The following is a 13288-nucleotide window of genomic DNA, read 5'->3' on the forward strand; positions in this document are numbered from 1 at the left end:
CATTCAAACCATAGCAGTAGAGGAATGAAGAAATGACACATACTTAGTTTCTTCTACTTAGAGGTTTTCCAGGTCTGAAAAAGGCCTGAAATTAAGTTTCTCTGGGTCAACTTTGGCCTAAATCCAATGATCTCACCCCCATTTAAGGGCTCTATCATTTTAACACGAAAAGCCCTTTTTTGGGCATTAGTTTAGCAAAAAACAGCATAAAGAGAGTCTGTGATTTTCTTAATTTTATGTAGAGTCACCTTGTCTAAAACACTATGTTAGCATTTTAGTAGAAAATGATCACAAGGATTTTTCTATAGGGTTTAGAAGAGAAGCAAAAACATGCCTTGCGTCATTAAAAAAATGTTTAAGCCTAACTTTATTCAACAGCTGGAGCTTATTCCTAGGATAAGTAGTCACATTTACTGCATTATTTTCTAAAATAGTGTATGAAAAACCTCACTGTCTCTGGGCTTTTACAACAGAGGGAGTAAAAAGAGCACAGGCATATTGATGCTCTGTACTGTTGACACCAGTGATTATTAGGGGGATGAGAGGTTGCATTTTACATTTCTTAGAAAACATTTCAGAATTATTTAATGTTTCTCTAAGTTTGTAACTGAACGGTGTGAAGCTTCTTAAATGTCTGGAAAGGGTCTGGTATAGCACTAGGGAGGGAACAGAAGCCAGCCATGTGGAACACCCAGGCCATGCTAACATGTTGACAGGAATAGGTAGAAAACAGGCTGGCAAGTACTTGTCTTCTCGTGAGTATACTAGTGAATATAGAGGAACTATACTGACCTCTGAACCTATCAGGAAGTTGGAAGTAAAAAGGCTGTATGTAAAGATACAAAAAAGCTTTTAAATGATTAGGCCCACAATTCCTAATTATTTTAGAAAAATGGAACTCCAACAACTTAGAGACTTTTACTTTTTTCTCTTCGCTTGCCACTCGTCCAGGGGCCACATAGCTATTACTGTGAAACCACAGTGAATAGAAACTGCAGTAAATTTTGCAAACTGCTTTAGCTGTCCACTTTCATCTCACACCTGCTGATTCAGAAGATGGGGATTGTTAGGCCCCAGTCTGCTCCCTGACAAGTTGTACATGGATGCATTTTTGTTGTGATGATGTGTGCGTGGAGCTCTGGTATCTGGTTTCAGCCTGCTTTCTGTGTAGCAACACATACTCACCTTTGTGTTTCAGCCAGTTCCTTAGAACGATGTGAATAGGCTGGAACCTGGAAATGTGCACATAGCCTTCTCCAAGCATTTTTTTTTGCATTTTGCATCCTAGAAGGCGCATCTTTTCTTTCTCCTGCTGCTCATTTTCTCTCTAGGGACCCTGTGATGATTATACTTCCGAGCTGGATTTAGACATCAGGCATGCAAGTCTTTTCACTTAACCAAGAAACAAGACAATTAAAATCCATTAACAGGCCCCTGAGAACCCAATTAGTCTACTAGTTTCTAAAATTAGATCAACTTAACATTCCCCAAATGCACTCTCCATTTTTAACATTGTTTTATTGTATTATTTCTCACCAGTATTAAAAAGGCAAGGAATCTAAACTTCTTCCTTACTTTACATTTCTGACCTGAAAGACAAAAATAATATTTTTGTGTCAGTTGAGTTGTAACTGGCAGCTGGGTTGTAACTTTGTGCCTTAATGGAATGGTTAGTTTAGTATGTAATAAAAGAGACTTTGCAGTGTTGTGTGTTTGACTGCATTAAAGAACAGCACTGACATGTTAAATCAAAGAACAGCTTTACCAATCAGAGTTGGAAACCATCAAACCAGTAGTGATTACTGGTATTTTCTAAGTAGATGATAAAGCCTCACTAATTCATCCTAAGTGGAGAAAATCAATCTTGTATTAATGAAAATCCAAATTTTAGAATATTCACAAGAAATTCTCAGAAGAATAGTTTTATTTTAAATTGTATTCAGCAGCTAGAGCTAAGCTAACAGTGGAACAAATTGAACAAATGAACAAATAAAATGAATGGCAATTAGCATAATTATATTTATTAAGTAGTCTTCTAGAGCAGTGCTTCTGAAATTATCTGCAGAAAAGGGCCAGATTTTTTAAATATTTAATATGCTATGGATACTTTCGCAAAATACAAAATCACATTGGTGGCTATCATGGCAATGTCACATAGCTCTGGAAGTTTCTAAATGTTCATATTGCTCACTGAACTTATTTCACTATGGACCAATAAATTTGCAGACAAGAAGTGGTCTGTAACTGCACTTTAAATACCACTCTTCTTATACTGCTTGAAGCTTTCAAAAAACTAAGTAGTTTAAATATCCCCCTCAAATCTGTTGCACTGGTTTTTATTCATTTTTCAGTCTTCTGAAGTCAAATTCCTATCTAAATTATTACTACTTTCCAATCACTAGATTCTGAATTTGAAGTTATCCTTGTTCTTGGCCTGATGAGTCACTTAAGCTCACCAGCCGTTCCTTCTGTCTTGGTTGATGAACTGTGTTCCCCACTACACAGAGAAGAAGCAGTACCGAGAATCTTACATCAGTGACAACCTGGACCTTGACATGGACCAGCTGGAAAAACGGTCACGGGCCAGCGGGAGCAGTGCGGGCAGCATGAAGCACAAGCGCCTGTCCCGTCATTCCACCACCAGCCACAGCAGTTCCCACACCTCGGGCATTGAGGCAGACACCAAGCCCCGGGACACGGGGCCAGAAGACAGCTACTCCAGCAGTGCCATCCACCGCAAGCTGAAAACCTGCAGCTCAATGACCAGTCATGGCAGCTCCCACACCTCAGGGGTGGAGAGTGGCGGCAAAGACCGGCTGGAAGAGGACTTACAGGACGATGGTAACAGTACTGTCCCCTCACTGGCTCTCTATTTAGTCTCCCAGTTTTTTCAAGCAGTGGTTCTATAGAACTGGTGTCTGGAGGGCAACTTTAGGCAGTAGTAATAGAGTGGAAGAGGTGTCTTGTTGTCTTCCCCAATGACTTGGTTGAGTTGCTTGTGTTTGACTGTGAACAAAACATCCCTCTAGTTGTGATCCTTTGCGGCCACAAGATTGGATGGTTGTAGACTGAAAGTCTTAGCCGTTTCTGTGAAGTAGATTGGAAATTAGTCCTGCTGCCCTTGTGTCTGTATTTCTGATTCCCAGATTAAATAAAACAGTGGTTAGGACAGCACAGTGGAGTGCAGTAATAGTGACAGAAACATCTTGAACTTCTGGACCCCTCCCCACCCCACAAAATAAAGATTGGAGTCCATGCCATTGAGTTACTTAGTAATGTTTTTCTGAAGCACCTCCCATGTAACCAGAACTATAGGGAGGAAAAAAGAAATATAGCACCTGGCTGATAGGAACTTACTGCATATTAAGGAGGTAAGATGAATCCTATGGCTTATCTCAGCCAAACTTAACATTTGTGTCCCTCTTTTTATTATTTTTCTGTCTCAAATAAGTGCTGTAGCATTCAGGCTTGACGGAAAAGATAGACTTTGTTAAAGAAAAGTGCAGACCATCTGTTTGGTTTCTGTAGAATTTGTGTGGATCTCAAGTCACTCAGTTCCCTTGAGAATAGGCAGCTATGGACATGGGGGGCCTTGTGAACTGTCATCTGCCTGTGTCAGTGAGCCTTGCTTTGGCATCAGGCAAAGGGCCCATCAGTTTCAGTTTGTCCTTTGTCATTGCAACAAGGTAGTATAGTTTTTCTTCTTAAAAAATACAGAATAGTTGGCAAATATAGTATTAAAAAACATAGATAATGCAGCAATACTATAAGAAAGAACAAGTAGGCCAGGCGCGGTGGCTCACACTTGTAATCCCAGCACTTTGGGAGGCCAAGGCAGGTGGATCACGAGGTCAAGAGATCGAGACCATTCTGGCCAACATGGTGAAACCTCATCTCTGCTAAAAATACAAAAATTAGGTGGGCGTGGTGGTGCGCGTCTGTAGTCCCAGCTACTCGGGAGGCTGAGGCAGGAGAATCGCTTGAACCCGGGAGGCGGAGGTTGCAGTGAGCAGATATCACACCACTCCAGCCTGGTGACAGAGTGAGACTTTGTATCAAAAAGAAAGAAAGAACAAGTAGCACCTGTTGAAAATGGTCCCTGGAGTTTCCTATTGGAGTCTCATTAGCAAATTTATTTTCAAATGTGAATAATTACATAGCCACCCTCAAAATATGGTTGTATATTATGATGGTCATTTCCCTTTTTGTCATTAACTGTCTTTTCCTTCTTCTGTGTCAGAAATAGAGATGTTGGTTGATGACCCCCGGGATCTGGAGCAGATGAATGAAGAGTGTCTGGAAGTCAGCCCAGACATGTGCATCTACATCACGGAGGACATGCTCATGTCACGGAAGCTGAACGGACACTCTGGTGAGCTCTTACGGGAAGTTATTCTTCTTTGGTAGCGGGTTATCCAGGACTGAAAAACACATGCCTCAGAAAATAGAAGGGGTGAGCTGGGGGCTCTAGACCAGAGATTGGACTGCACTAAGAGGCTCTTCAGGTCAGTGTTGTAAACTGCAGGATCCTGTGCCTTCTGTGAAAGGAAGGGAAGAGGAGAAACACCCAGGATTGGGAATTAGCATTTTGTGCTCCATGCTTTGGACAAAAGGTAGTTGTATAGTAGGGTTCTCTTTATGTTAATGCTGTGTCGGGAATCATATAATGTATCTGGAAGGCCTTGTAGACCCCTTCAGTCTGGCCTCTTTTTTACAGGTAAGTTAACCTATAGTTCAAAGAGGACAAATCCTACATGGCTAGAAACAGAAGTAGGCCTCCAGGTTTTTGGGTTTTTTTTGTTTTTTGTTTTTCCCACTGTGTTATACTGATAGAGGAGTCTGGGAGGTAAAGTGTCAAAACGGGTTGACCTGAAAAGACACTCTTAAATTCCATATTTGTATGAATTCTTCTAGAAAACATGCATTCACTATAGTTATATAATACACCATATATATTTCTGTTACATGTAAGATGCTATCTTTAAAAAATGGCAGCAGTATCAGTTTTGTTTATAGACATCAGTCACATCTAACTGCTTTTGTCACACATCATGAATCAGTCTGTTCTTTAGAGAAATATGCCTCAGGAACTAGCACTATTGAAATGGCTCCTTCCAGCTTTGATTGAATGAAGGGCCCGACTGGGGTAGCCTGTCCCTGCTCTGGCAAATCCACAGCTCCTTATGTTCATCGAACCTCTTCCTCCAGGTGCCAGGCACTGGAAATCAGAGAGGAACCAGACCGATACACAGTCACTACCATCCTGGCACTTAGTCTTCAAGAGCAGGAGGCATCTTTTATTTCAGAATTCTGTTTGCTAAGCCAACAGAACCCTGGCTTCCCACACCTGCCTGTGGCTGCAGAGAATCATCTCTCTGACCAACACTGACTCATTAGGCTGCTTACCCTAAACATGCTTAGAGTTCATATACCAAACTTTGCCCCTTTTTGCCCATGTACTTTATGATATTGAATTTTCTCCTTATAATTACATTTTAATTTAAATTAAATTCACAATTATATGCACATTATAGGTCCATGTATATAGCTCTGTGTGTATATGTTTGTGGAAAGGAAATGGTCTAAAAACTGCCACAGTACCTTGGGGAAGGGAGGTATGAGGGAAGCTGACCTGGACTTTGCATTTATATATTTCTGCATTTAATTTTTATAAGACTGTTAATTTTAAATAGAAATAAAATTAAGTAAAAAGCCGGGCTGTTTAAGAAGATTTATATATAAAAAAAGTTTGTTGAAATGTTATAAAAATAATTAAAGAATGAGTGGTAAGGCCAGGTGCAGTGGCTCACACCTATAATCCCAGCACTTTGGGAGGCCAAGGTGGGTGGATCACCTGAGGTCAGGAGTTGGAGATCAGCCTGGCCAACATGGTGAAACCCCATCTCTACTAAAAATACAAAAAAAAAATTAGCCGCAGGCCTGTAATCCCAGCTACATTGGTGGTGGTGACTGGGGCAGGAGAATCGCTTGAACCCAGGAGGCAGAGGTTGCAGTGAGCCGAGATTGCGTCACTGTACTCCATCCTGGGCAACAGAGTGAGACTCTGTCAAAAAAAAAAAAAAAAAAAAAAAAAAGAACAAGTGGTTAAATTATACCTTATTCATACAATGATATATAACCATTAAATTTGAGATTTTCAAACAATATTTAATAACATAAGAAGGATAGTTAAGGTAAACAGTAAAAATTACATAAAATGTGATCTAATTAAAAACAAGAATATTTATCTGTGTATTTAAAAAACATAAAACTGTTAATAGCCTTTTCTTTGGATGTTAGGGTTATAAATATAGATGATTTTATTTTCTTTCTTACATCATCTTGGTTTTCTAAATTCTCTATAATTTGAGCATTTAAACATTGCTTATAAAACGTTCAGCTAAGTACTCGCCTTGGCAGCACATACACTCAGTTGCAGTGATACAGAGAAGATTAGCATGGCCCCTGTGCAAGGATGACATGCAAATTTGTGAAGTGTTCCATATCTTTCAAAAAAAACAACAACACTCAGCTAAGATTGAGTAGTGATGAAGTATACCACACTGTCTTTCATTCTTACAGAGTTTGATAGGAGTTGGTTAAGTGTTTTGAGCACCAGCTCGGTGTTGACTTTTCCAATGGTGGGTCTGGGTTTGGAGAAGAGTCTTTACAGGCATGATAGCCGAGGACACATTTACGAGGAAATCGAAAAAGAACCATGACAACTTGTTTAAAGGTTTAATGCTCTTTAGAAGATAAAGATCGTTCTAGATCCTCTACTAAAGCCATTTGTACTAACCCCTAAAACATGAGTATCCCCTGAGTTTTTAAAGTGTCTACTTGTAAACCGGTAATGTCTTCATATTTCATGTTTCAGTTGAACTAATTATTGAATACTTAATATATTTATGGCATATGCTAGACACTGAGTCATTACGAGATGTTTCTAAAGAGTTAAGGGATAGAACACAAGTCATTCTGTAGACTACTAGCAGTAGTTGAATAAGAATCACATTACTTAAAGTTTGTTTTTTTTTTGTTGTTGTTGTTGTTGTTTTTTAAGAAGCCATTTGGCCTTACTGATCTAGGGCTTGACCTGTAGTACACTTGCTTCATCCATTGGCAAGAAAAATTTCAGCGGTGTTCACTTACACCTCTAGTTCTTATTGGTAATTTTACCTTCTGAGACATGTTTCTACTCAATGCTTCACTCATATGCCAGTCACATAGGGAAATGTCAGCCCTGGATTTCTGCTTCTGAAATTTTAGTGGGTTTCCACTGAGTGCTAAAGTGATTACGTTAGGTGCTCTGTTGTTCTCAAAGACCCAGTACTGAATTTTCACTGTGGCCTCCCAGTTTGTCTCCTACCAGGGGGATCTGCTGCAGGAGGTATGTGCCAAGTGTCCCATCACCCAAAAAGAGCTGCCATGAACTGAGTGTATCCATGTATAGTCCCTGTACCTCACCCTTTTATGCATTCACTGTGTAATTATCATTAAAACTAGCAGGCAGGTGCTGTTATTGGCCTGATTTTATACGAGGAGACTGAGACACTGGGAGGCTAAGTAACTGGCCAGGACACATGGCTAATTAGTTATCTGGGCCGGGATCCAGCCAGATCTGTCTGACTTCAGAGGCCAGAGCCCCCACAATTCACCACTATACATCCAAGCCAAACCAAATCTAGAAGGCGTGTGTTCAGTAAGGGTTAAGTTTAATGTTGCTGCTGAATAGAAAGGGGAGGAGGGGAAGCTTTATGAGATGCAGTAAAGAGGCTGCTTTACACCTATAGTCTTTGCTTCTTGTCTCTAACTTCATCATAAATAGTTTAATTAGAAGTTTGTTTTAGAAAATTCAGACTCTAAACATCTTCCTACACTCTAACCCTACATTGACTCATTAACCTCTATTTACTGTAAGATGAGAGAGAGTGTGTGCTGTTCTGGTTGTCTGCCACCAAAGAATCACAGTGAAACTTTTTGGTAATGGTTAATATTTGATTTTTCATTCCTGATAGCAGTATGTCAGAATATATGGCAAGAGGTGTGAATAATTTGAAGTATTTATTGTTTTTATCTCTGTGTTTTATTTCAGGGTTGATTGTGAAAGAAATTGGGTCTTCCACCTCGAGCTCTTCAGAAACAGTTGTTAAGCTTCGTGGCCAGAGTACTGATTCTCTTCCACAGGTATTAAAGGAATTGAAAAATATCAATTAGGAAACTGAAGTTATAGAAAATTTTAAGTGGTAACTTACATGTATACAAATGAGCAAAAATTAAAAACCCTAAGGAAATGATCCTTCCTAGATACGTACATTCTAGCTTTATTCTGAATTTATTTCCATCTTATTTGCTAGTTCTGCTTATCTTTGAGTTGAGTTTTACTTAGATAAAGTATAGATTTTGCTTCACATTTTATATGGTTGGGAAGCCTCTGGTCTTCAGGCTTCAGGTGAACCACGTGTGCACATGCATGTGTCTGTGTGTGTTGCTTGTCCTCAACCTGGGAGAATAATATTTTTTGTCAGTGTGTTCTGGCAGAAATGTTTCCACACTCTGGTTATTCCATTCAGATTGAATTTTCAAAGTATGCTGAGCCTAGAGCATTTGACAACCTGTGATCACTGGTTAAACTATTAAATGTCCAGCAATATAGATAAAATACTCTGAAACTCATGGTTTCAGCATTTGGATGCAATGAGTAACTGATGGCCCTAATTCCTGAGCACGTCCTCCCTCCTCCTGCCTTTCTTTCTTGGGCTCTTTTTGTGTCTTGTTTTTTTCCCTTCTGTGTGTGTTTCTCTTTTTTCATTTGCATTCTGGCTCTCCTTGTCCCCTACTTTTCTCTTCCTCTTTCCTCCCTTTTTTCTCATTTGTCTTTTCTTTCTCTTACTTGCGTTGAAGTAATCATAATGTGAAAATGATGTTTATGAAATATTTTTTGAAAACTGCAATGAGTAATCTACTCTTGAGATGTTTCTGGAGCACAGCTGATAGTCAGATTCCACACCTACACTATGGGGAGAACTTTGTGTGCCTTCCTTGAGAGTTTGTGGGGATGACCAGATGATTCTATGTGTGAAATCCCGTTGGAGCCTGGGAAGACTGCATCAGCACAAGGGATCACTCAGATGTGACACTTCCTACTAAAACGTGCTTCTGGAACTTTTGCCTCTAGCAAAAATTGTATCTTATTCTAACAGTGTTGTCCTTTGTGGTGGGAAGCAGCAAAATTTAAAGATATAATACCTGGTTTCCTTAAATAACCCATTACATATCTTCCATTCATATAATTATCAGAATCATTTTTAACCTATTTCTAATACCACCTCTTGGGATAATAAAAAAGTCTGCCCCCTGCTGTGTACAGCATTTGGCGGAACCCCCCCACCCCCGACTCGTGTTCGGGAACTTAGTCCTGGTGCCTGCCTCCCAGCCTCTTCAACACCAAGAACACCCTATATCTGATCCAGCACCAAGAACACTTTATATTCAACCCAAGAGTTCTGGCCTTTTAAAGAGAAAAACTGTGTTTCTTGATAATAATTGGTTTATTTTCCCATTTCTTAATAAAATAATAACAGACCTTGGCCTAAAAGGTCTGAATTGCCATATCCTAGTGAAAAAAAAAAAAAGGAAGCCATGTCTTTACCTATATGACCTTATTTCAAGATAATTACTTGATTTCTGAAATGCTAGGGATGGTTGGATTCCTGTTGTATTTGCACCTCTGTGCTTTGGATTATTTATCTGTAAAATGAGGAGAATGATAGTGCCTGCTTCCTAGGACTGTTAGGAAGATTAAATGAGTTAATGCATGCCGAGTATTTAGGTCAGGGCCTGGCACATAGTAATTGCTCGGTAAATGTTAGCTGCTATTATTACTGTTGGAGGTGGTGTTGATGATATATTTCCCCATATAGCCCAGAAACCACAGATTGGAAACCACTTTCTAACATGTAAGGATTACTTAAACTTTTGTGGTTCTGTAGCATCTCTCTTTACAAGGCAAATATGCTTACGTTTCACTTTAGTCTATAAAGTTGTTTCAACCTTCCCTTATCTTGCAGACTATATGTCGGAAACCAAAGACCTCCACTGATCGACACAGCTTGAGCCTCGATGACATCAGACTTTACCAGAAAGACTTCCTGCGCATTGCAGGTCTGTGTCAGGACACTGCTCAGAGTTACACCTTTGGATGTGGCCATGAACTGGATGAGGAAGGCCTCTATTGCAACAGTTGCTTGGCCCAGCAGTGCATCAACATCCAAGATGCTTTTCCAGTCAAAAGAACCAGCAAATACTTTTCTCTGGATCTCACTCATGACGAAGTTCCAGAGTTTGTTGTATAAAGTCCGTCTGTGTGCAGCTGTACAGGCAGCTTACTGTTTGCTAGAGGATGCGAAAGTCATAGGTTCTTTACGTATTACTTGTGCCATATCTTCTTCACCCTAAACATAGCTCTTTCTTTATAATATTTGTGATGATGGAAACAAAAGCCTTGGAACAATTGCACTTTAAGTATTACACAGAAGTAAAAGAACTACAGAAAATGTACAGCAAGACAAGTGCCTGGAAGTTCACTGATCCTTCAGAAGGAAATGCGCTTTACTGATTACAAAGCCTTCGGAATATTGGAGTGTGGTGTGTTTGCTCATCTGATGCTTTTTAGTTCAGTTACATGTAACATCACATTTTTTTATCACGTGAAAGATGTTAGATTTGTTTGCTTATAAATTTTTTACCACTCCCTCATAAAATGCTCATAGTTTGGGAGAGGAAAGAGGGAAGATTCTGTCTTCTTTTAACAGAGAGATGGTTGCTCTATATACCCATTGCTTCCTCCCTGAGGCTGTCCCAAAGTGAACACTGATGGAGTGGTCAAAATCATGAGGTTGTAGCAAGCCAAAGATACGTACATGACGGAAGCACATAAGCAATAAGCAGAAAACCAGAAGTGCATGCTGTGATGCCTGTGACTCCTTCATCCCGCTCAGTGCCATGTCCTCTTCTGTGATCTTCTAGAAAGCTCCAGGATTCATTTGAGTTCCACATCCAAGTAACAGATGAATTCTATTCACGTTGTAATGCATTTTGTGGAGTTTACAAAACCAGTGTCTGTTAAAACTTTGGAAAATGTCTTAGAAAACGTTGGTGCTTGGTGATGCTTTATTTGTTTAATTATCAAGAACAAATTATGGCAATGCTAGTTTCTGCTTAACCAAAATACTCTGTGTATATATTATACATATATAAATACATGGGATTGTGTATGTTTATATGTGTTTAAAGCTTACTATGTCTTCATTTTGGCTTCCATGACTATCTTTTATACATGGAATTCCTTAAGATTGAGAATATGTCACTGAGTGAATGATACCTGCAGACAATCAGTTGATATATGTAGAGTTCAGAGTGACTGTTTCCTCATGTGCCTTTGGCCATGATTCTCAACACTGACTGTATAACAGAATTTTGGGGGAGCTTTTAGAAAATAATGACTGAGTCTCCCACCAGACCAATTACATCATTCTCTTGTGGCGAGACCCAGGTAGAGTTGCCTTTTAAAGTTCTCCAGATGGAGCTAATATGCAACAGTTGAAAACCACTGATCCTGGGGGTGTCTTTTGTTAATTTTGAAGTAAAAGTGTACAGAAGACGTAGTGTATGAGAAAGGGCCATTTTTAAGACAGTTACCTGTTGTGCTGCTGTTACAATATATAATGAAACCAAGTCAGGGGAGTGAATTTATCAATCTTTTGATGTACAGTAAAAACGTTGCTCACACTTCAGGAGAGAACTTCATAGCACAATGTCTTTCTATAAGATATTTTTAATGATTTAGTATTTTACAACATTTGTTTACCATATTTTGATATACCATTTTTTTCTATCTGCCCGGTTTTATTAAAAAAACTATATATTATCTAAAGAAACAATCATATTTTTATACAAAATTATGTTTTCAGGTAACGAAATAGATTTAGGGTACAGCGGAACATAAACAGTGTTACCCGTGGCTGGGAGTCAGTATTATACAACAAATGGTGAGCTGGAACATGCCCCGCCTGTGCTGTCCCTCCTGTGCTGGGTCGCGGATGTGTAGGTAACATTGCCTCATCACGTTAGGTTCACCTGACACTTTAAAAGGAAAAAAAGTTCCATAGAGTTCTGTGGTCACAAAATTGTTTTGCTTTTATCAAATACTTTAATAGAACCAAAGTTGGAGATATTGGAATGTATGGAAGTATCTCAGTCTCTGCATAAAAGGATTAAAGTATGAAAGGATCATTTAATGACTGTTTTACTTATAAGTCATTAAGTAATCCACCATTTCTTATGGATGATGCTTAAGCCTGGTGAGATTTGTACTCTGAGGAGCCCAGATCATAATGCAGTGCATTTCCTTAGCCCTTAGAGTTTCTTGCAGACATTTAAAAAAAGACATATTTAAGAAAGAAAGATAAAGAAAAAACATATTTAATTACTGTAAACAGGTACTGCTTTATACTTTATTTTCTCGCTACTTCAACCAAAATCAGATCTTTAAGGTTTTGCTGACATTGTTGGTGGTTTTGCACACACTCTTTCTAATTGGATTTCTGAATAGTCCTATGGGTTTTCAAAGATGAATCATGCTAAGAACACTTTTGCTTTTTGATCCACTGTTTGCAGCAGAATTATATATATGTATATGAAAAATCCACTTTGAATAATCCATATTTTGTATTTGGAAATTGTTTTTAAAAATAAAAAGGAAAAGAAATATATAAAGCTGTTATTTATTCTGCATTTCTTACGTATCTGTCACTTGTCAGTGTACCCGTTTTGGTATATATTGCCTCTGCACATCTACATTTGTATATGCAACAGTGAGCTTTATATCTACATAAACTGTAAATAATCCTTTCTGTGAAAGGATCATCATATCAAGATGATACCAAAAGTATGTAAAAAGAAACCTGCATTATTTTGTAATTATTTCTTATAGACATTTCATGGTAAGATTAGCAGTCAATAAAGTTACTTTTTTGCCTTTAAATTGCCTTTTTGATTATTAGAGCTCGCAGGCAAGAAGCATTAAGGAGTGACAGTGTTTTCTTCATGTTCTTTGCTGTAATGGAGCACAGTAAAGGACAACAAGGTTCCATGTGATAGAATTCTAAGTAAAACTCCTAGTGGTGACGATGGTAATAGCTGATGCTGAGTACTACCATGTGCCAGACCCAGTTTCATGTGTATTCAGATTTCATGTGTTCAGTCATTTAATCCTCATATCCCCATA

General features: G+C 38.8%; 1 protein-coding gene and 1 non-coding gene across 7 annotated transcripts in view; both read left to right on the forward strand.

The window, feature by feature from the left end:
- The window catches only part of FRMD6 (FERM domain containing 6), a 79533-nt gene extending 66488 nt beyond the window's left edge, over window positions 1-13045 (forward strand). For all 6 annotated transcript variants that reach the window (XM_002824737.5, XM_002824739.5, XM_063715576.1 and 3 more), the window contains exons 11-14: window positions 2506-2841; window positions 4241-4372; window positions 8096-8187; window positions 10071-13045. In XM_002824737.5, coding sequence (XP_002824783.3) covers window positions 2506-2841; window positions 4241-4372; window positions 8096-8187; window positions 10071-10355 — 845 coding nt within the window. In that variant the 3' untranslated portion in view covers window positions 10356-13045. The remainder of the gene's footprint in view (window positions 1-2505; window positions 2842-4240; window positions 4373-8095; window positions 8188-10070) is intronic.
- Window positions 6405-6510, forward strand: LOC112128989 (U6 spliceosomal RNA). The gene has a single exon (XR_002911418.3). It is a non-coding gene; the product is annotated as a U6 spliceosomal RNA (small nuclear RNA).
- Window positions 13046-13288: the final 243 nt, after the last annotated feature.

This window comes from Pongo abelii, chromosome 15 (genome assembly GCF_028885655.2).
Source record: "Pongo abelii isolate AG06213 chromosome 15, NHGRI_mPonAbe1-v2.0_pri, whole genome shotgun sequence".
NCBI classification, from domain to species: Eukaryota; Metazoa; Chordata; class Mammalia; order Primates; family Hominidae; genus Pongo; species Pongo abelii.